At 37.4% G+C, this 22,765-nt stretch overlaps 1 protein-coding gene across 1 annotated transcript in view; it reads left to right on the top strand.

The window, feature by feature from the left end:
- The window catches only part of ECE2 (endothelin converting enzyme 2), a 282,303-nt gene that overhangs the window by 20,584 nt on the left and 238,954 nt on the right, over positions 1–22,765 (top strand). The window contains exons 3-4 of the mRNA XM_053710343.1: positions 6,245–6,389; positions 20,349–20,564. Of these exons, the coding sequence (XP_053566318.1) occupies positions 6,245–6,389; positions 20,349–20,564 (361 nt within the window). The remainder of the gene's footprint in view (positions 1–6,244; positions 6,390–20,348; positions 20,565–22,765) is intronic.

The raw sequence follows: 22,765 nt of genomic DNA, 5'->3' as shown, positions 1-22,765 counted from the left end.
TACACTTAAAGTACTAGCATTACACAGATTTGTGCACATGCAATGATCTAAATATTCCCTACTATTAGATGTGAGCCCACAAAGTAAGTATAATGTAGGCTTTATTTGAGTTTGCATAAGTACATTTACCATACAACTGTGATGCATTTAATATGCTACAATCTATTTGGACCAAGTCTAAGTCCTTTGAAGGTAGTGTCTGAAGTTGCACATTTGATCACGGCACAGACCAAATTGAACCTTGTAGTATATGGTGTAGAAGAGGTAACTTGTTAATCAGCAAACCTAGAAACAGGTTAAAATATTGCTAAAACCATAATAGAACCCATAGGGTTACATCTTCTGCTGATGCTTATTGGAGTAATGTGGTTAAGTCTTAACTACAAAATGTAGCAGATTATATATTTCTATAAATGTAGCATGGAAGTGTCTAGTGATAAAAGTAGGGCTGCCACCTTGGCCTTGTTTACTTGGAAATGTATAAGTTACACATGCTTGAGGGAGGAACTTGAATAATGCTGCTAAAACCACATGAATTGTACTGCTTGAAGATGTCCTTTAGCAGTCTTGGTAAACATGGCCAATGTGGCAAACTTAATTAGAGGCATTTATTAAAGTCCTTTCAGAATAGTAGTCAAGAGTTTAAAAGAGAAGTTGACCTTTAAAAAAATCCATTAGAACTTAGGTAGCTACAGAAGGTCAAGTAACAGAACTGGCTGTCATGACTAGTGAAATTTGTTCTTGTCAGGAACATTATGATATCAGTTCGCATTCAGGGTTAGACTACTTGCTAATTTAGTTTCAGAGGCAGCTCTAGAAATAGTAAGGCCCTAGGCATAGTATGTAATGTACATGAAACGCTGTGATGCAAGCAGCAAAATAATAATGAGTAATATGTACTTATATTTGGTTAGTCCTCACTACCTATGCCAAAGGCACTCAAACCAAACCAAATACAATAATATGTATTACTCTGCCGGATTATGTGCCCTAGTACTTCTATAACTCTTCTACTGACCTACCCAGAGTGAGTCTTTTACCCAGTGCACTTAAAATTAGTAGGAACTGCACAACGTTTTGCTGTAAGAGAGGTTTTATGACACTGGTTTGCAATTCTATTCTGTGTTTCTTCTCTGTCAACTGAAAAAGTAAAGGGATGCGAACCCCACCCCTTTTCCTTCATGAATCAGATAGAGCATGGCATTTTAAACCACAGTTTACTTCTATTATCTAATTTGCTTAATTTTCTTGGTATCCTTCGTTGAAAATAATACCTAGGTAGGCTCAGGAGCAGCAATGCCTTTTCTCTTTGGCTCATCAGATATGTTCAGCTAGCTCCCAATAGTTGCTGCTCCTTCAACACAAAGAGTACAAAGAGAACAAAGCAAATTTAATACTAAAAGCAAATTGAAAAATTGTTTAAAATTGTATGCTCTACCTGAATCATTAAATGAATGTTTTGCTTTTCATATCCTTTTAAGGGAAGAACAGAGAAAATAGGCCTGAAATTCTGAGGCTTTGGGTTGAGGTAAGAGGTGCTTGAAACTGCGAGGCCCTGCGCTGTGACCTACTTGGCCTAAAGCTTTAGCTGCCTCTGGCTGGTTAACATCCAATTATCTGCTGTAAACTGCTGAAGAAGAGCTACTTCTGAATTCGAGTGCATCTTCAATACAATAACAAGCATTCCTTTCTCACTACAGAAAGGGCATTCACTTAGGGGTTTTCAAAAACTTTGGAAAATTCAAAACAACACTGATGCCCTGAGGGATATATGGACACCAGCTTTAAACACAATCCCACAACCATATTAAGGGCCAGATTACGAATGGCGCTTTAACAGTTACACAAGGGGGAAAAGGGTTTTTTCGTGGCTGTTTGCACACACCGGTTTACTGCACATATTACAAGTTGAAAGTAAACACGAGCGCAGTTGCGTTTTACGCTAGAATGATTACTGCGTCCTCTGAGCTCTGTTTCACGAAACAAAAAAGTGTCACAAAACACGTAAACAATACATTACAAAGTAGTTACACTCATAATAACTATCTAATAAAAATGATTAAAAGAAAATATTGCACAAAAAAGTTAGAAAAAAAGGCAGGCAAAGGACTTTAACATCTAAAGATGTATGTATATATAATACTAATAATAATAATATTCATATTTAATAAAGTGTTATGCTGTGTATTTACTGTAAATGCTTCCACATAAAGACCGCTGCTCCATAACCTGTCCGCCTGCTCTGAGGAGGCGGACAGACATCACCGCAATTCAACCCGATCAAATACAATCAGGTTGATTGACATCCCTCTGCTAGCGGCCGATTGGCCGCGAATCTGCAGGGGGCTGCGTTGCACCAGCAGTTCACAAGAGCTGCTGGTGCAGTGCTGAATGCGGAGAGCGTATTACTCTTCGCATTCAGCAATGTCTGTCGGACATGATCCGCTGATCGTTTCATGTCAGACAGACACATAATAAATAGGCCCCTATAGGTCTCAAAGATATGGGTTCCCAGGTGTTAGAATAAAAAAGGCAGGCAAAGGACTTTAACGTTGAGATACATGAAAAATGTCTAAATATGTTGTATATGTAAATATATATATATATATTTATATGTGTGTACATATGTATTTATGTATTTATATGTGTATATATGTATTTATATATGTATATATGTATTTATATGTGTATATATGTATTTATATATGTATATATGTATTTATATGTGTATATATGTATTTACATACATATATACACATATAAAGACATATGTTGACATATATATAAGTGCAATGGAGCCCTTTGCAGTCAAGTAGATGAAAACATGTAGAAGCACATATATATATATATATATATATATATATATATATATATATATATATATATATATATATATATATATATATATATATAGGTAAAGATATATATTATAGCAAAATACCATCAGATATATGTAGAAATATGTATTTCGGAATTAATGGAACATATTCTGCTAACATTGGAATGTGAAATATCAATATTTTTATGTTGGGTTTTCGCACTTGAGAATATGCGATCGGGTTTGCGCACAAGTAGGGTGTTTTTTGGGGGAATACATTAACCCGATCGGATATTCTAACTTCGCCTTTTTGTGTGCATCAGGTTAGCGCGTAAGTGAAAACTTTTTACTTTCAACTTATATTACGCTTGCTACCACACGTGCGCAAAAAGCTTATGCACGCGAGAGGGAGCATTAAATACCGCTCTACTTGTAATCTGACCCTTGTTTCCTAAATTGTACATATGTTAATTATTCTTAGTGATACTAGAATCCAACTTTCCAACATGAAGAAATCTAATAATCTGATAGTAGCAATATCCTTTTTTTGGCAATATTCTATTTTTTAATAAGAAAAATGTATCAAACTAAGTTGTAGTTATTAATATTACATATGTTCCAACAACAGTAATCACCTATCCAAAATATGAAAATACTTTGAGATCCTAATACTAGCATAGTTGTATTTCCTGATTTGAGCCCTTGGGCAACCACCTTTTATCTTTCTATTTCCTTTAGCGGTTATTGGTAGTTCACCTTGGACTAACAATCATTACAAATCCTAAACATTTTAAGAAAATCTTGTATTACGATGTTATAAAATATAAACTTAACGTGACTATATGACAATTTTTAAAGAGTGACACAGCCACAACTATAAACATTTTTTGTTGTTGTAATATTTATTGGTTTTTATTGGGTTGACCAAATCTTCACAAGATGTTGTACAGATCTATATGCACATATGCACAAATATGTCAACTGTTGCCAACAAGTAAAAACAAAATAATTTTTAAAGGCAAAAAAGAAGCAACAAGCACAAAGTAGGGTTACGAGGAATCTAAAAAAAGGAAGGGGATGGGAAGAAAGGGTATAGTAGGAAAGGGGTAGGGGGTAAAAGAGAATGGGATGAAATATAGCTTTGAGAGGAGTAAAACTTCAAGTCGGCAAATAAGCAAAGTTTCTGTCTTTTAAAGAATTACTGGACACATTTTTATTCTGCACCATTTATAAAAGAACAAGAGAAAGCAGTTAACAGTTAACTATGCACTATCCCCAAACTTATGTATAAGATTTTTTTTTTACTTTATTTTTATTTTGACAAAAGCATGTATGCTCCAGACAAACCCATAGATGAGCCTACTCTAATACAATGTAATGTTTTCACAATCAGTTTTGTTTATATATATATATGAGAAAGAACTAAAGATATTTTTCACACTGAACCACTTACAGGGAATGTAGACTTGTGAGAATGAGAATACAATGGATAATTAACATGTATTTTGTTCATGATTTAAGCTCAGTCACATTCCTATTAAAGATAATTTGCAGAAACCAAATGTGTTAACATATTTACCCTACGTCTATGAAGATGTAAGAGTCTGCTTTTCTATGTAATTTTATAAATTGGACAGTAATTACCAAACATGTTGCATAACAAGCATCATGCTGCTGTACCCAGCTTCACAGGTTAAAGTCAAAACAATTAGCATTTTTCTATTCAATATGAAGTTATGTGTCAAAGCTTAGACTAAAATGTTCTAAGCTTATGCAGAGCTCATTATAATTTTCAGAATAGTCATTTTACATTTTGAAAATAATCTTCAGAGGTTATTGAGTGCCCCTTTTTTGATACCTTATGTTGGTCACATATTTCAGAGATTGAGTGCCCTCCTTTTAAAAAAAAACAACTTATAATGTTGGTCACATATTTCAGAGGTTATTGAGTGCCCTTTTTGATACCTTATAATGTTGGTCACATATTTCAGAGGTTATCAAGTGCCCCTTTTTTGATACCTTATAATGTTGGTCACATATTTCAGAGGTTATTAAGTGCCCCTTTTTTGATACCTTATTATGTTGGTCACATATCTCAGAGGTTATTGAGTGCCCCTTTTTTGATACCTTATAATGTTGGTCACATATTTCAGAGGTTATTAAGTGCCCCTTTTTTGATACCTTATAATGTTGGTCACATATTTCAGAGGTTATTGAGTGCCCCTTTTTTGATACTTTATAATGTTGGTCACATATTTCAGAGGTTATTGAGTGCCCATTTTTAATACCTTATAATGTTGGTCACATATTTTCACACATCTCATTTGTTGCATGGTTTAAGGAACAACATATATGCAGCGAAGGTAATTTCCATAACAAGCTTTTAAGATATATATGTGATGGAATAACTACCATCTCTTTTATGTTAATACAAAATGTAAAACTTTTTTTTAAAAAAAGTTATTTTTTATGAAAGACACAAAGAGAATAAACAATTAAATATAAAAAAAGATCACCAAAGTTGTTACATTGCAGGAAAAACAGTTCTATATGGACTAAGTAAATGTAATAAATGGTTGTGAAGAAAATTTTTTCTCTTTTTGTTACAATTATTGAATCTGTTAAGAAATGTGTAGAACGTGTCATAGAAACCCTTTACAATCCTAGATGACGAAATGTTGTAGATTAAAGTGGTAAAATAATGAGTGATATAGCCATAAAGAGTGGCTATATCAATTGTCTCTTTTGTGTCTTCTCTTTAATCTTTTTATAAAAAAAGTAACGGATTGTGATAATATTGTGAAGCAGATGACAAGAAATAAATTGCCAATTTCAAATGTGATAAATATCATGCAGTCCTAGTGTTTAGGGAGAAAACAAAAAAAAACTAAAAAAGATTAAAAGGTTTTATCAAGAGTAGCGATAGCTCAAGAGATACTTCAATAATATGCGTCTGTGTGGGAAAGTCTTGGTTCAAGTAACTTTAACCACTTGATTGAAATTTATTGCATAATAATACATTAGTGCCAAGTCGTTAAGGATATTTTTATTGATATCTTTTTAATGAGATCGGGAAAGTCAAAGACAAAAATGTTATGTCAATTCCATATTTGATCTCACTCAACTGCAAAAAAACCCAAACAAGTAAATGCCTGATTTCAGTTCTCACTTAATTTAGATTTTCTTGTTTAGATGTAGTCTTTTTTTCCAACTGTGCTTGCATAAATCTTAGGGAGGAGAGGGACAGAGTTTAAATATTTTTATTTGAATTAAGAAACAACAAGTACCCAGTATTCCCCTGCTTTTTAAACTGTTGCATTAATTTGATGTTTTGCCTTGAATTTATCTGTATAATGTTCCAATATCACACATTTATACTTCCTCCCTGCTAGCACCATTTCTCTCTTTCTCAATCTTTTTCACCAGGTGGGTTTCCGGAAAGGGAGAGGGCATGTGTTTGGTGTCCTAGGTGGGAGATCCCAGCCAGAGGTTCTCCTAGGGACACTGAGTGCAGTTCTGGGTGTGCTGCTGTTGGGAAGTCTCATCGCACTGGGTGTGCAGCAGATGACAGGTACTTACTAGTTCTTCAAAAAGCATTTATTCTTACACAGGGATGCTTTTTTTATGGTAATATTTTATTTGGTTTTATAACACGTGGATTGACAATGTTACAGAAATAAAGTAAATAAATGCATAACGATTCTAATACAGTCATATTCAGTAATCCTCTTTCAGATCGGGGACATAACAGAAACAACATGTGGTTCATCAGGGTCTCATCATAAACGCTAAACAATAACAAAAAGTGCCAAGGTCGTGTATATCTCCAACGAAGTATAGATTATTTGATATATATATTCATCTAAAGGTGTCCTAAATGAAATATGTTTTCCCCTCATCTAGCTTCCCTAAACATTATCCATGGTTCCCATAATGCTAGGAGCCGGTCCCTAGTAGATACTAAGTCTCCTGCCGCACTACTCATTTGGAATATGTAGTCTATCTTTTGCTCAATTTTTTTGTAACTAATAGGTTCTGACTTCCAATACTTAGCTATGCAAAGTGTGGTTGCAGTGAATATTGTAGCCACAAGCTTATCTTGTTGTGTAGTGAGTTCTTGTATAGGAAAATGGAATAATGCATGTTCTGGACCTATGGTTATCTCTTTCTCTAGTATGGTCCTAATCAGTTCAGTTGTTTTTTCCCAGATCCTGCGTATTGGAGGGCAATGCTACTAAGTATGTAAATACGTGCCACACTCCCTAAAGCATAGTTTGCTTGTGCTAACCCCAGTATTATAAAATCGTGTTGGGTGTAAATACCATCTAAAGGCGGTTTTCAGATAATTTTCTTGGAGGTTTGCATTACATGTAAATTTGGGACCTCGCTCCAGGTTTGCAATCCATTCTTGTAGTGTCCATTCTTTTCCCAACTCTGCTTCCATTTTCTCATATGGGTTGTCTTTTTATCTGCCTGCTTGAGATTAATAGTGGAATATAAAAGCCTTATTAAGCCTTTCCATCTAGTTTTTGCAAGGCACAGAGATTCAAGGGGTGTGGTAAGTGCTGTATAGGTTAGCTATGATCCTATGACTTCTGCTACTCTCGATCTTAACTGAAAATAGTGTAACCATGTATGTGAGTCTGAGGGGTCTATTTCGTTATATTGTAAGATGTTCATGAATTTCCCATTATTTAGTGTGTCAGCTATTCTTTATAGGCCTTTGTTTGCCCATTTTTCTTGTACTGCCCTGTCTATTAGTGAATTATTTGTTATTAATGGGGTGATTTTGGATTTGGGCTTGAGCAATGCAAATTTAGTCGTAACCCTATTCCAGATATATATTGTGTGTGCAATGGCCATAAAGTTGGTTCCTGTTGGGAGTCTAATGGATCTAGTCGTCCAAAGGAGTTGTGAGACGTCTGTAGTGTTTGTCATATTAGCTTCTAGCTGTACTGCTACTTTGTACTGTTTGTCTGCTATTTGGATACCCAAGATGTCGTGACTGTCTCTAATTTTGATGGCTAAGGGCTCTATACACAGGGCGAACAATAAAGGGGACAAGGGGCACCCCTGTCTAGTATCATTTCTGATTGCGACTGTTTCCGAATGATACCCCGGTAATTTGATATATGCTACTGGCGACGAATACAGAGAGTATAGCGATTTGTGGAAAGCACCTTTTATTCCCACTTTATACAGAACCGCATGCATATAGTCCCAGTTTACTCTGTCAAACGCCTTCTCTGCATCCAATGACAGGAAGATAGAATTTTATTGACTGAAGAAAAATTAATCAGGTCTATAACCTTTCGTATATTATCCGGGGCTTCTCTGGATTTTACAAATCCTACTTGATCTGAATTTATGAGTCTAATTAGGGGGTTATTTAGTCTGTTTGACAAAATTTTAGTGAATAGTTTAATGTCTTGGTATATCAACGAGATGGGCCTGTCGTTTTGGCAGAATTATTTGTTCTTCCCTGGCTTGGGAATTACTGAGATTCTAGCCAATAGCATTTCCTGTGGAATTGTATACCCCGACATAAATGCATTAAATATTTTTAATAATTGTGTGGCCAGCACATCTGAGAAAGTTTTAAAAAATATTCCAGAATAGCCATCAGGTCCTGGGGCCTTATTAATTTTAAGATACTTAATTGCTAATTGAACTTCCTGGGTTGTAATGGGGGCATTTAATCTATCAGCTTCCATTTGGGAAATCACCGTCATTGAGCTAGTGTTAGTGGTTTGTTCCAGTGGGAGGTTATATTGCTTTTGATAATAGTTAGCAAAAATATTTGCTATATCTAGGGGGTCATTAGTTGGTTCACCTGATGTTTTAAGTAATTGTGGTACTGATGTAGGTCTTCTGGTTTGTTAGCTTGTACGAAGTATTGGGTTTCTAGCAATTTAATTGATCTGTGCGCGTCATCTGTTAACAATTTATCTAATTCCTCACTTTTTTGTTTCTTTTGTTTGGTGACAGATCACCTGGGTTGTTGTGTTGCTTGTTGTTTTAATATTGAAATGTAATTTCTAAGTGCCTCTATTCTCTGTGTCTTGCGTTTGGTTTGTTTATTTGATCCTGTTAGTCTCCCCCTTACATACGCTTTCAATGCTCCCCAACTATGTATAGGATTAGTGGTGGATCCTTTGTTAATTTGTATAAATTCAGCTATTTCTATTTTGAGGAGTTGTGTTAATAAGGCGACTTTGAATACGCTAGGGTTTAAAGTCCACGTAGGTGTTCGCTTAGTGTTGATAATCCCCTCTACATTAACTGCCATCATAGCATGATCCGACCAAGGACAGTTTATTATCTGAGCTTTAGTTACGAGTGTGATTAATATTTGACTTAGTAGAATATAATCTATTCTAGAAAAGCTGTTATGTACTAAGGAATGGTATGTGTAGTCTTTTTCCCCTTAATTAAGGGTTCTCCAACCATCAATTAAGTTGTGGTCAGCGGTGAAGTCTTTTAGTAATGAGTGAGTGAGGTTTCTCCTTTGATCCTGTTGCCCTGACCCTCTTGTTCTATCTGCATTATCGTCCATAGTCAAATTAATTTTTGTTAGGGGCGTATATATTAGCTATTAGAATTGTGACATTATGTATTAGGCCTCTGACTATCAGGTATCTGCCATCCCTATCCATTATAACCTCTTCTTCCTTAAATTTAAGAGAATTGTGCAGTAGAATAGAGACCCTGCAGCGTTTCTTATGACTACTAGTTGCATGATATTGAATCGGGTAATATTTACCCCAATATTTGGGTGTGTAGTACTTAGTGAAATGGGTTTCTTGCAGTAGTACAATGTGTGCATTGTGTGATTTGTAGTCAGTCATCGCTTTACGCCTTTTGACATTAGAATGCAGGCCTCTTACATTATGAGATATTATTTTAATATTTGCTATAACGAAGCATTATTAATCACTTTAGAATACTACCGACTCTTGTGCCAATAGCTATGGGGTTGTACGGGTGAGGTGGCAGTTTGGGATGTGATATGGGATGTTTATGCGTACATATGTGAAAGCTGTTCCCTTGACCTTCATTAGTAATGTAGGAAGTCATCCTTCTCTCTCTGTGTACCTTGTTGTATAATTGGTTAGTTTGAGACACACACGACCCTATAAGATGAATCCATGTAGTTTCAGTGAAGTGAAAACTTAAAACAATATAAGTAAAACAAATCTAGTAAACATTGTTCTTTAAAAGAGTTAACTCTGAATAAGAACCAACATGCAGCATTTGTATACTGCTAACGTTACATGAACCTGCAAGTGAGGGGGAAGGGTGAGGGAGGATGAGAGGTTGGGGGTAGGTGGTAGGAGTTATGGGAGAGGGAGTTGGGATATAGGGGTAGGGTTGCTCATAGCTAGCATAATTGACGCCTCTCATCAAGTGAACATTTTCTGGAATGGAGAAACTCTATGTAGAGGTTGATCACAAATATTTAAGAGGGAGGGTGTGGGAAAGAATGTGGGAAAGGGGAGGTGGGGGGATGTGGAAGGGAAGTGGGGTAGTTGAAGGGTGAATTAGGGTATAACAAAGTTTCACAACGTCACCAGTCCGAAGATCAAGTCCTCAGCAGTCTTTGTGTAGCAGTTAGCAACTGCTTCAAATAGAGTGGTAGAAAATGTAAAGCCTTTAGGATCAATACTTAAAGGGACAGTAAACACCAGAATTTTTGTTGTTTAAAAAGGTAGATAATCCCTTTATTACCCATTCCCCAATTTTTCATAACCAACACAGTTATATAAATACACTTGTTACCTCTGTGATTACCTTGTGTCTATGGCTCTGCAAACTTCCCCCTTATTTCAGTTCTTTTGACAGACTTGCATTTTTAGCCAATCAGTGCTTGCTCCTAGGAGCTTCACGTGCCTGAGCTCAATTTTAGCTATATGAAACACATGAACTAACGCCCTCTAGTGGTGAAAAACTGCAAAATGCTTTCAGATTAGAGGTGGCCTTCAAGGTCTAAGAAATTAGCATATGAACCTCCTAGATTTAGCTTTCAACTAAGAATAACAAGAGAACAAAGCAAAATTGGTAATAAAAGTAAATTGGAAAGTTGTTTAAAATTACATGCCCTATTTAAATCATTAAAGTTTTTTTTTTTTACTTGACTGTCCCTTTAAGTCATGTTTGCAGATTTTCTTCATTCAATGGTGTTGCTGACCACTCTGGACTTTTGGATCCTTGTCTTTCTCTTCTGGGTTTCTTGGCTTTTCCCACAGATGTCCATTCTTTCTGTAGCTGTTTCCTTTGCGGCTTGGGTGAATCTGTGGGTGCTGACGTCTCTTTTAATAGGTTTAGTCTTCTCGAAACAGACTCTCCCTCATCCAGTGTGGTACAGGAATAGGAGGAATTCTGATAGGTGAAAGTGAGCCTGAATGGAAAGTTCCATCTGTATTTAATTTGTGCTGAGGATAATACTGATAGAATTGGTTTCAGCTCTCTTCTTTTGCGAAGGGTTATGGGCGCCAGGTCGGAGTATACTTTAATTGGATGTCCTTCAAACCGAATTGCGTTCAGCTTTCTGGTCTCCTGTAGTAGTTGGTCCTTGATGTGATAATAATGAAGCTTGATTATGATGTCTCTGTATTGAGACGCTTGTGGTGGTCTGGTAAGTGCCCGGTGTACTCTATACATAAGAAATAGAGCAGAGTCTGTCTCAGGAAGGAGTTGTTTAAATAAAATAAAAATTAAATTGTATGAATGCTTGTTATCTGCTCTGATTCCGGTTGGGCCTTTGATTCAAAGTGGCTACTCCAGCTGTGTAGCGGCGGTGACGCACTTATTGAAAGGTTGATGTATAATGGAGTTGCTACTGCATCTTAATTCGTTAAAGCCTCAACTCTTATTCATCATGGGGGCTTAGTGATGTTTAGCAGAAGTGGCATATACACAAAAAGAAAAATGATGTACAGCTTCCCTTCCGTTTATTATGTAAGTGTTTCTGTTTATATGTTCCTCTTCTTTTTCCCCCTTTTATTTGTGTTTTCTCTCATATGTTATGGTTGTCCTCCTGTATCTACTTCTTTAGTTCCTTCTCAGGCAGATTAATTCACCACTTTCTAGCGTGCTAAGGTTGCGTTCAATCTGGGGTGTATATATCTTACCCCTGTTGGAAGCCTTCCGCTTCTTATGCAACGTCTCTGAGGGCTGTGTGGCTGTTTCATGCCGTATCGGTGCTGCGCTGAGTGCAGCAGGCCACAGATGCGGCTGTGATGTAGCTCCAGACTTAGTCCTCTGGATCTACCTGTGTCTTCTGCCCGATGCCTCTGTCGATAGTTGGGACAAGTAGGGTCCGGTTCAGGGTTAAACGATGCCCTTAAACCCCTTGTTGGATCAGGTTTTCTACGGAGCTCTTACAGAATGCGACCGCTCTGTTCAGCAGTTAGCTCCACCCCCCCACAGGGATGCTTTTTTTTATCTTCATTCCCTCTGTTATCATCTTCTCTGTAATACCTCCTCAAAAGCAACTGATGGTCCATTTTCCTGATTGCTCCCTTAATAATTTCCAGTCTACATATTCAAAATTTCCCATTACACAGAGGAAACCCTCTATTTTGTAGCAAACCCCTTAAATAAATTTGAAAGCAATGGCTTCCTTTGTCCATGGACATCTTCTATGGAAGAATAGTCAACCTTAGTTTCTTGAATATTTGACAAAAATTATCCAGATTTAGTGTGGAAAAAGGGCTGATGGAAGAATTCCCTAAAAAGAAGTCAGTTAGTTACATTTACAAAAGAGATCTATCTTATAGAGATTCACATATTAAAGGGACATAAAACTAAAAAAAAATATTTCATAATTCAGATAGAACATACAGTTTTAAACAACTTTCCAATGTGCTTCTATTATCAAATTCTCTTTGTTTTTTTTTTTGTTATAATTTGTTGAAAAGCAGGAAGGTCAAAATTTATACTAAACCCACATTTTTTCTTTCATGATTCAGATAGAGCATGCAATTTTAACTCCTTATCGACCAGCGACGTACCATGTACATCGCTGCAGTCCTGGGCTTTTCTCTGCCGCAATCTCGCTCAAAATTGTGAGATTACGCTATTTCTGCATGCCCCACGAGTGAGGCACTGCAGAAATAGATTTGCAGAGTTACCGATGCAGAGAGGGCCACTCTGTTGGTGGGTGGTTAAGGAGGGAGGCGGGTGGGCAGCCCATCGCTGTAGGAGGGGGGAGGAGGGCGGGAGCGGGTGGGACCGCTACGCCAGGCTACCGGGAAGCCAGAAAAAACAAAAATACCTGCGTCATTGAGGGGGAAGGAGGGAGAAGGGAGGTAGGGGCAATGAGGGGGATCCTATGTGGGATCTGTTGCCATAAAGGGATCTGGGAGGGGAAGGGTGGTAGGGTATTGAGGGTGGGCAGCTACACTACAGAAAAAAAGGTTATTTTAATTTTTTTGTAAAAAAATTGCCTATTTTGCAGAAAACTGGGTACTGGCAGACAGCTGCTTGTACCTAAGATGGCAGCAAATAGGTAGAGGGAGGAGGGTTAGAAAGCTGTTTGGTGATTTTACAATTGCAAGCGCGCCTAGAAGACCACGAGGATAGGTCAAGGCGCAATAACTTACGCATTATTGGCCTCCAGGAATCAGTGCAATATCAAGACTTGTTACATTTTGTCTCTGTCTCCCTCCCGCAGGCGCTGATGATCCCCCCGCCGACTTCACCTTTCCTGATCGAGAGAGCGCATAGATTAGGTCCGCTTAGAGATAGTAACACTTTATCTAAAGCCAGACCGATTATTTTTAAATTTGTGAATTATCAGGACAAGCTTTTATTTTTGAAACACTATAGAAAAATGAGCCCATTACATATTGACAATAACAAAATTTTGATTTTTCAAGACTTTTCAGCAGAGACTAGCGCTAAAAGAAAAACAATGTCCCCTTTTTTCTCTAGATTCTTAGATTGCAATGTTAGGCTGGTTTATCCGGCTAAACTACTAATTACCAAGGCAGGTATTTCTTATACAGCAAATAACAGCAAGGAAGCAACCGCGCTATGTAAAGAACTGGGGATTCAATGATTAGGAAAGAGAAGGATTCTTTTTGTTTTTTTCTCCAGTTATTTATAACACCTTACGTGTAAGGGAAGACTTATGTGGGATGTTCATTAAAGTTAGTTTCATTGGTGTGCTGATGCTTAGAGAAACACGGAATTATGTAGAAGGCTGTTATTTTAATCTACTTCGTGTTATAAATTTGTATGTGGGTATTGTTGCCTTTTTTCCCTTTTTCTTTTCCTCCCTTTTTTTTTTTCTCGCTCTCCCTTTCCTCTCTCTCCCTTTCTGCTCTCCCCTCTTTCCCTGGTACCCTTGGGGGTTTTTTCCCTTATCTTTTATTGATTAGTTATGTTAGCATCTTTTAAATTGGCCTCCTGGAATGTAGGAGGTATAAACTCCCCAATAAAACGTAAAGCAATAATCAAACATTTGGCTAAAACCCAATCAGATATTGTGTTCTTACAAGAGATTCATTTAAAGGCATCTGAAGTTTTGAAATTACAAACCAATTGGGTGGGTGAAGTAGTCGCGGCCCCCTTTAATGCCCGTAAGAGGGGAGTGGCAATTTTTATTTAAGAAAAATCTAGATTATGAGATTGACTCCTCATAGATCCGGAGGGTAGATTTGTTATTTTGGAAATATCATGTAATAAAGCTCAATACGTGTTATGCAATATTTACGGTCCTAATATTATAGATAGAGAATTTTGGGACAACTTGGTGTTATATCTACAAAAATTTGTTGGACAGAATATTATTATTGCAGGGGACCTTAATTTAATAGCAGACCCCTCTTTAGATAGAGTTAAAAAAATAGGTTGCCCCTTGAGGGATAGGAAGACTCGTATCTTTCAAAAAATATGCTCACAACTGGGCCTAATTGACATCTGGCGGCTGCAGAATCCCGATTCTAGAGCCTACACGTGTATGTCCAAAGGTCAGCAGGCATTATCTAGGATAGATTTTTTTTTGATTGCGGAGTCCTTGATTGGCCTTGACTGGGAAGCTGAGATCGGAGATATAGTGATCTCAGACCACGCTGTAATAACGTTAGCATGCAAATCATCGCGGATTGACAGACCAGGGACTCAGTCAATTTTTTCTCCAAGATATTTGATGAATAACGTTCAATTTAATAACTGGCTGATTAACCAGTGGCAAGAATATGTTGGTTTCAACCGAGATTATGTTAACAGGCCTGAGGTCTTCTGGGAAACAGCAAAGGCTGTCTTACGTGGTAAGGTAAAGGCATATCTGTGTAAGTTGAAAAGGAAATCCAGGCAACAGGAAATTCAACTGTCACGTCAGGTAAAAAACACATATAAAACTTATTTAGGTCTGCGCTCTTGCGAGCACTGGAGGAGATACATAGCAGCCAAATCTTTGCGAGATGTCTTCATTAAACAGAAGACCAGGGCAGATATACAAAGACAAAAAGCCCTTTATTGTGGTCAAGCGGGTAGGTCTGCTAGATTCGTGGCAAGGCTGATTAAGACTAAAGGTAGTGGTAAGATAACCTCTATTAGAAAAGATTCCAAGAGATTTACTTGCAATACAGATATATCTAGAGTATTTTATGATTTTTTTACCGAGCTATATAGCTCGGAAGAGCAAGGTACAACCATAGGAGATTTTTGGGACAAAATTAAGACTCCTAAAATATCTAAGGAGAGTTTGGCAGAAATTAATGCTCCAATTACAGTTGATGAGATCATAGAGGCTATGGCAGCTGCCAAAACTAATAAAGCAGCTGGTCCTGACTGTCTACCATTGGAATTTTATAGGATTTTACAGACACAAATTGCTCCAACATTGGTGAATTTATTTAATTACTATTTTATTGAGCATAATAATTGCTCTCCCTATTTTGCGGCGGCGGTAATATCTCTAATACCCCAAAAAAATAAGGATCCAGAGTTACCTGGGTCATATAGACCTATATCAGTTCTCAATGCGGACTACAAACTGCTTACATCGATTTTGGCAAAAAGATTAAAACCCCATCTCGGGTTAATAATACATGAGAATCAAGCCGGGTTCATGGCAGGGAGGAATCCGGCCAAAAACACCCGTAAGATCTTGACTCTAATCGATTATTTTTGGAATAAGTTCAGAACGGATAGACACAGAGTGAAGTTAGACCTGGCTCTGCTGACTGTAGACGCGGAGAAGGCGTTCGATTGTGTTTCTTGGAAACATCTGTTTTATTCTTTAGAGCAGTTTGGTATGAGGGGGCATATCCAGGAAGTAGTTCGCATTATTTATTCTGCCCCAAATTCAGCTTTGCTTATCAATGGCGAACTTTCCCAACCGGTAATACTACACAGGGGCACCCGTCAAGGATGTCCCCTATCTCCTCTCCTGTTTAACATCTCATTGGAGCCTCTTGCAATCATACTTCGTCAACGTTTAGAAGGGATTCGAATCGGGGCACAAAAATTAGTATTATTGATGTATGCGGACGATATCATATTGTGTTTAAGTAATATTAATAAGGATCTCCCGCTTCTTTTGGAACTGGTTAACAGCTTTGGCAGTATATCGGGTTTTAGAATCAACTGGTCCAAATCGGAACTGTTATGGATAAATAAAAAAGATCATATTATCAAACACCCTTTCAAAGAAACAGAGCAGATAACATACTTAGGGCTCACTCTAAATTCAAATCCTTCAGAGTGGTATAACCTGAATTACAATAAATGTTTTTCAGAATGTAAAAAAAAAATGGAAGACTGGATAAAACTGCCTATCTCCTTATCAGCTAGGGCCACGCTTTTAAAAACTATTTTATTTTCCAAAATATTCTACTTCATTCAAAATATACCGCTACCTATCCATAAAAAGGACATAATAAGTTATAATAAGTCATGTGCCAAATTTCTATGGCAAGGCTCTAGAGTTCGGATTTCTGTAGCACGCTTGATGAACAAGGTAGAAGCTGCCGGCTTATCACTGCCTAATATATTATTTTATAGCCAGGCGGCTCGGGTTAAGGTAGCAGTGGATTGGTTGACAGGAATAGAACAGGTATCCCCAGTAAGCTGGGAAACAGCATTGATTGCTCCCGTACGTTTAGATGCGATATTGCATTGCCCAATTACCGCATTGCCAACACAAATTTTTATGATGGAAACCTTTAAAAACATAACTGCCTGGCAAAAGTATTGTGTGGATCTGGGTGTTTCACCCTATGTATCCAAATATTTACCGATTACAGGGAATCCCAATTTTTCTCCAGGTATTACGGATCAGGTTTTTAGAGACTGGGCAGGCAGAGGGCTCGGTTATGTGATACAATTTCTTAATTCGGACCAAGAGATACTTACTTTCAGGGAATTGAGTAATATGTTTGGATTATCGAATAAAGAGTTTTATGCTTACTTACAGTTAAGACATTTTATTCAGGAACTAAAGATAAGTTACTACGGGATAGATTGGTCACTTGGTGAGGCACAAAGCAGTATTAATAATTTCCAAAGAGGGGATTATTCTATTGCCCCATTTTATTCCCTTCTCATGCTTGAGCCTTCCTCAGCCCAAATAATGTACATAGTATCTTTATGGGATAAATCTCTCCCACAAATTGATGCTGAGACGGTAAAGAACGCCTTTAGGGTAATTCAGAAAAGCTGGGTGTTGACCACTTGGCGAGAAACGCAGATTAAAGTAGCCTTAAAGGTGTATTTAACGCCGGCAAAGCTATCTAAATGGTACAACTCAACGATCACCTGCTCCAGATGTAGTGCAACTAAGGCGGGCATGCTGCACTGTTTCTGGTCATGCCCCAAGATAGCTCAATTTTGGGCTAAGATAATGTATTGGATGAAAGCTACGCTTAAAATACAATATGAGATTTCACCACTAGAAATATTTTTCCTGGTGAAACCTCATTATACGCCTAGAAATTATAAAATGATTAACCAGATTATATTGGTCGGACGTAATTTAATTCTAAAAACATGGAAGGCTAAATCTGCCCCAAATATAAAATCTTTGAAGAGTGAGTTGACTTCTCAACTTATATTTGAACAATATAATCTACAGAACCCAACAGATACTCAGATTGCTATTTTTATTAAACATTGGAAATTGTTTATTACTTCTTTTTCAGTGGAGACTCAACAGACGTTGGTCAGGCCACTGAAAAACTCCATTTATGTTCAAACACAAGTCCTAGCAGGCCATCTTCCGAAAATGTGGTTGGAGGACATTGTGGATTTGGGATAGATTTGAATCAGTGAGGAGGCAGACACTCCAATACTAAGGGGATCTAGAGGGGTGGGTAGGGGAGAGAGAGAGCGAGTTTCCTTCTCTTTTTTTTTTTTTTTTTTTTTTTTTTTTGTGTTTGTCTGGTTCTGTGTTTTAGGAAATAAACAGGAAAAACTCCAACATTTATGAGCTAGTATCTACAAGCAAAGACTGTATTGTCTATATTTAAGTTAATTATAGGTAATGGGGCCCTGCGTGGCGCAAAAGGTAACACACCTGTATTATTGTACTCTTTTTTCATGTTTTTTGTGTTTTCTTTTTTGTTTTCTAAAAAAAAACGAAAAAAAAAAAAAACTGTTTGGTGGGAGATCAGGGAGGTTGGGGGCTAACTGGGGATTCAACACTGCAGAAAATTTAGAAAAAAATAAAATAAAAAAGCCTTTAATTTTAGTACTAGTGACTTTCTGCCAGTACTTAAGATGGTGGTGACAATTGTGAGGTGGGGGAGGGAAGAGAGCTGTTTGAGAGGGGTCAGGGAGGGATCAGAGGATGGGATGTGTCAGGTGGGAGGCTGATCTCTACACTAAAGCTAAAATTAACCCTACAAGCTACCTAATGAACTCCTGCACTGCTGGGCATAATACAAGTGTGGTGCACAGCGGCATTTAGCGGCCTTCTAATTACCAAAATAAAATGCCAAAGCCATATATATCTGCTATTTCTGAACAAAGGGAATCACAGAGAAGCATTTACAACCATTTGTGCCATGATTGCACAAGTTGTTTGTAAATAATTTCAGTGAGAAACCTAAAATTGTGAAAAGATTAACGATTTTTTTTTTAATTTGATCGCATTTGGTGGTGAAATGGTGGCATAAAAAAACAAAATGGGACTAGATCAATAATTTGGGTTGTCTACTAAAAAAATATATAGTTTTGATAGGTAAATATAAAAAAGGCTCTATTTCTGTTTCAATGTAGTGATGGCAAAAATGCTAAAAATGTTCTGGTCTTTTGGGGAAGTTTTTGTCTAAAATGCCCGGTTCTTAAGGGGTTAAGCAACTTTATAATTTTCTCCTATTATAAAATTATCTTCATTCTCTTGGTATCTTTATTTGAAAGCAGGAATGTAAAGCTTAGGAACCAAAAATGGTCTAGCTCCTAAGCTTACATTCCCATTTTTTCAAACAAAGATAGCAAGAGAACGAAGAAAATTTGATAATAGGAGTAAAAATTTGGGTTTAGTATCCCTTTAAGGCTGGAGGAAAGGAGATTTAATTTCCTACCACAGGACATTTTTTTTTATTATAAGAGCAATAAAATTGTGGAATGCATTACCAAAGGAGGTAGTGAATGCCACTACCTTAGATACATTTAAAATGGTTTGCATATATTTTTGGCTAGAAACAGAATTCAGGGATATGATTGCTTGTGTTAAATGGGGGTCACCTTTTAATGGGATTAATTTAAGCTCAACTGGAGCTTTTTTGTAAACATATTAGATTTGTATAGGTTGAACTCGATGGACTTCGGTCTTTTTTTTAACCTCAGCTACTATGTTACTATGTATGTTAGGAAGGTACGTTCAGATGTGTGCACATGTCTGCAGAACTATATGGCAACGGTTTTGCAACAATTTTATACATTAGCAAGAGCACTACATGGCAGCACTATTACCTGTCATCTAGTGCTGCAAGCCCTGCCAGAAAAAAATATTTGTTTCTGGACAAAGCCATATCTTTTTTTTATTTTATTATAAAAGAGTATCTTCCTTCAATCAGTCTCTGTATTGATGCTAATTGTCTTGATTCTAAAACAAAAGGGCCTGTCATGCTTTGTCAGTTTGTGCAAAACAAGAATCGATGGAAGAGTGCATAAATATATCTAAAAAAAACCCCAGAACTTTAACTATGAAGTCACAGCATTTCAAATTGCTGAATTACCATTAAATTTGAGTTAACCCTTGAACATCCAGTCCATTAACAAATTTTCAGAACCTCCTTGAAGAGCCATCAGTTTATCCTTCTATTCTATAAGAATTTAGGAAGATAGTGTAGAAGACAGATGAGCCTTTTGTTATCTGCAATTAAATTCAATATTTATATGTTGAGGAGGTGTTTATGCGTTTCCTATTTTCTTCCCTACTCTTCTCTCTATTGCACCTTGCTACAACTGATCTTCCTCATGTCTACTTATTGTTCCATCCTCTTTGAAGATTCCTGTAATATTCTTATTCTCTTTTTCATCTCTTTTCTCTTTCCATGTCTTCCTGTTTTGTATTCAGATCGGACCTCCTCGCTCTGTCTGACTGAGTCTTGTGTTTCTGTGGCGGGCCGTATACTAGATTCTTTGGACCAAAGTGCTGATCCCTGTCAGGATTTCTACCAGTTTTCATGTGGGGGATGGATGAGGAGAAACCCCCTGCCTGATGGTCGGTCAAGATGGAACACATTCAACAGCATCTGGGACCAAAACCAGGCTATACTGAAACATATATTGGGTAAGATTCGAGAAAAAGTGAGAGAGAGTGTGTGTATATGTGAGAGAGAGGTGGGGGGGAGGGAGGCAGCATGTGACAGAAAGTGAGAGACACAACAGGAGAAAGAGAAAATAAAGTGCAATGTGACATTTGCAGAGTATAAGAAGTAGTTAAAGATTTCAAGAGAAAGTGAGCTAGACAAAGCAAAAAATTTGGGGGGGGGAAAGAAAATTAAATCTAAAAATATCAATGAAAGGAGTGAGAGACAAAGAGGACCTAAGACAAAGCATAAACATACTATAATAGATGAAATAAAGAGAACAAGACGGTAAAATGTTAAATAATGAAAAATAATAGTAGAAATTAAAATATAAAACAATATTGGGATGAGACTAAAAATTACACCAATGGTAAAGGAGCAACCAAAATTAGGGCTTGTTTCAAATGAGTCGTTAAAAATGGAGCCGTAAGCTACCGAAGCTGCCGACAGCTAAAAGTAGTTTATGGCTTCATTTTAGTACCAGGTTTCCATTGAAATATTTTGCATAGAGCGTGCAGTCTATCTATTCGTATATGTGTAAGTTAACATTCTGTTAACGCTTCCATCCGACGTTGGGTTTCTCGAAAATCGCATCTTAAAGGGACACTGAACCCAAATTTTTTCTTTTGTGATTCAGATAGAGCATGAAATTTTAAGCAACTTTCTAATTTACTCCTATTATCACATTTTCTTCATTCTCTTGGTATCTTTATTTGAAATGCAAGAATGTAAATTTAGATGCCGGCCCATTTTTGGTGAACAAGCTGGGTTGTCCTTGCTGATTGGTGGAATAAATTTATCCACCAATAAAAAAAAGTACTTTCCAGAGTTCTGAACAAAAAAAAAAGCTTAGGTGCCTTCTTTTTCAAATAAAGATAGCAAGAGAAAAAAAATTGCATGCTCTATCTGAATCACAAAAGAAAACATTTGGGTTCAGTGTCCCTTTAACAAGTTCATTGCTATGGATGGTAACCGGACTTAAAGTGAATGTAAAGTTAACAGGTATTGAATAGACTCAAGCATTTATCAATAGTACATTAATTCAGTCGCTAATTTACGGCTAGATTTAGAGTTTTGTCGGTAAAGACCCGCGTAGCTAACGCAGCTTTTTTCCTACCGCTGCTTCCAAACAACGCTGGTATTTAGAGTTGTCTGAAGGGCTGCGTTAGGCTCCAAAAAGGGAGCGTTGAGCCGAATTTACCGCCACTTCAACCCTCAATACCAGCATTGCTTACGGTAGCGGTAAGCTGGCAAAACGGGGCAGTTTGGGCTGAAAAAAAAAAACTAACACCTGCAAAAAAGCAGTGTTCAGCTCCTAACGCAGCCCCATTGTTTTCTATCGGGAAACACTTTCTAAGTCTGCACCTAACACCCTAACATGAACCCAGAGTCTAAAGACCCCTAACCTTACACTTATTAACCCCTAATCTGCCGACCCCGCTATCGCTGACACCTGCATTAACAATTAACCCCTAATGTGCCGCTCCGGACACCGCCGCCACCTACATTATCCCTATGAACCCCGAATCTGCTGCCCCCAACATCGCCGACACCTACATAATATTTATTAACCCCTAATCTGCCCCCCCAACGTCGCCGCCACCTAACTTCAAGTATTAACCCCTAATCTGCCGACCGGACCTCGCCGCTACTATAATAAATGTATTAACCCCTAAAGCTAAGTCTAACCCTAACCCTAACACCCCCCTAACTTAAATATAATTTTAATCTAACGAAATAAATTAACTCTTATTAACTAAAGTATTCCTATTTAAAACTAAATACTTACCTGTAAAAAGAAGATAGAAGATGCCGCTTGGATGAAGATGTCTACCGGTCCGGATGTCCTCTTCTGCCCGTATAGGATGAAGACTTCTGCCAGTCTGGATGTCCTCTTCTGCCCCATCGGATGAAGACTTCGGCCCGGCTGGGTGAAGACGACTCAAGGTAGGTTCAGGTGGGTAGTGTTAGGTTTATTTAAGGGGGGTTTGGGTGGGTTAGAATAAGGGTATGTGGGTGGTGGGTTTTAATGTTGGGGGGGGGCTGTATTTTTTTTTGCAGGCAAAAGAGCTGATTACTTTGGGGCATGCCCCGCAAAAAGCCCTTTTAAGGGCTGGTAAAAGAGCTAATTACTTTGTAATGTAGAATAGGGTAGGGACTTTTATTATTTTTTTTTTATTAT

The sequence above is a fragment of the Bombina bombina genome, chromosome 4 (genome assembly GCF_027579735.1).
Source record: "Bombina bombina isolate aBomBom1 chromosome 4, aBomBom1.pri, whole genome shotgun sequence".
In the NCBI taxonomy this organism is placed as follows: domain Eukaryota; kingdom Metazoa; phylum Chordata; class Amphibia; order Anura; family Bombinatoridae; genus Bombina; species Bombina bombina.
The sequence above is the reverse complement of the archived record's forward strand: the minus strand, read 5'-3'. Positions and strand labels throughout refer to the sequence as shown.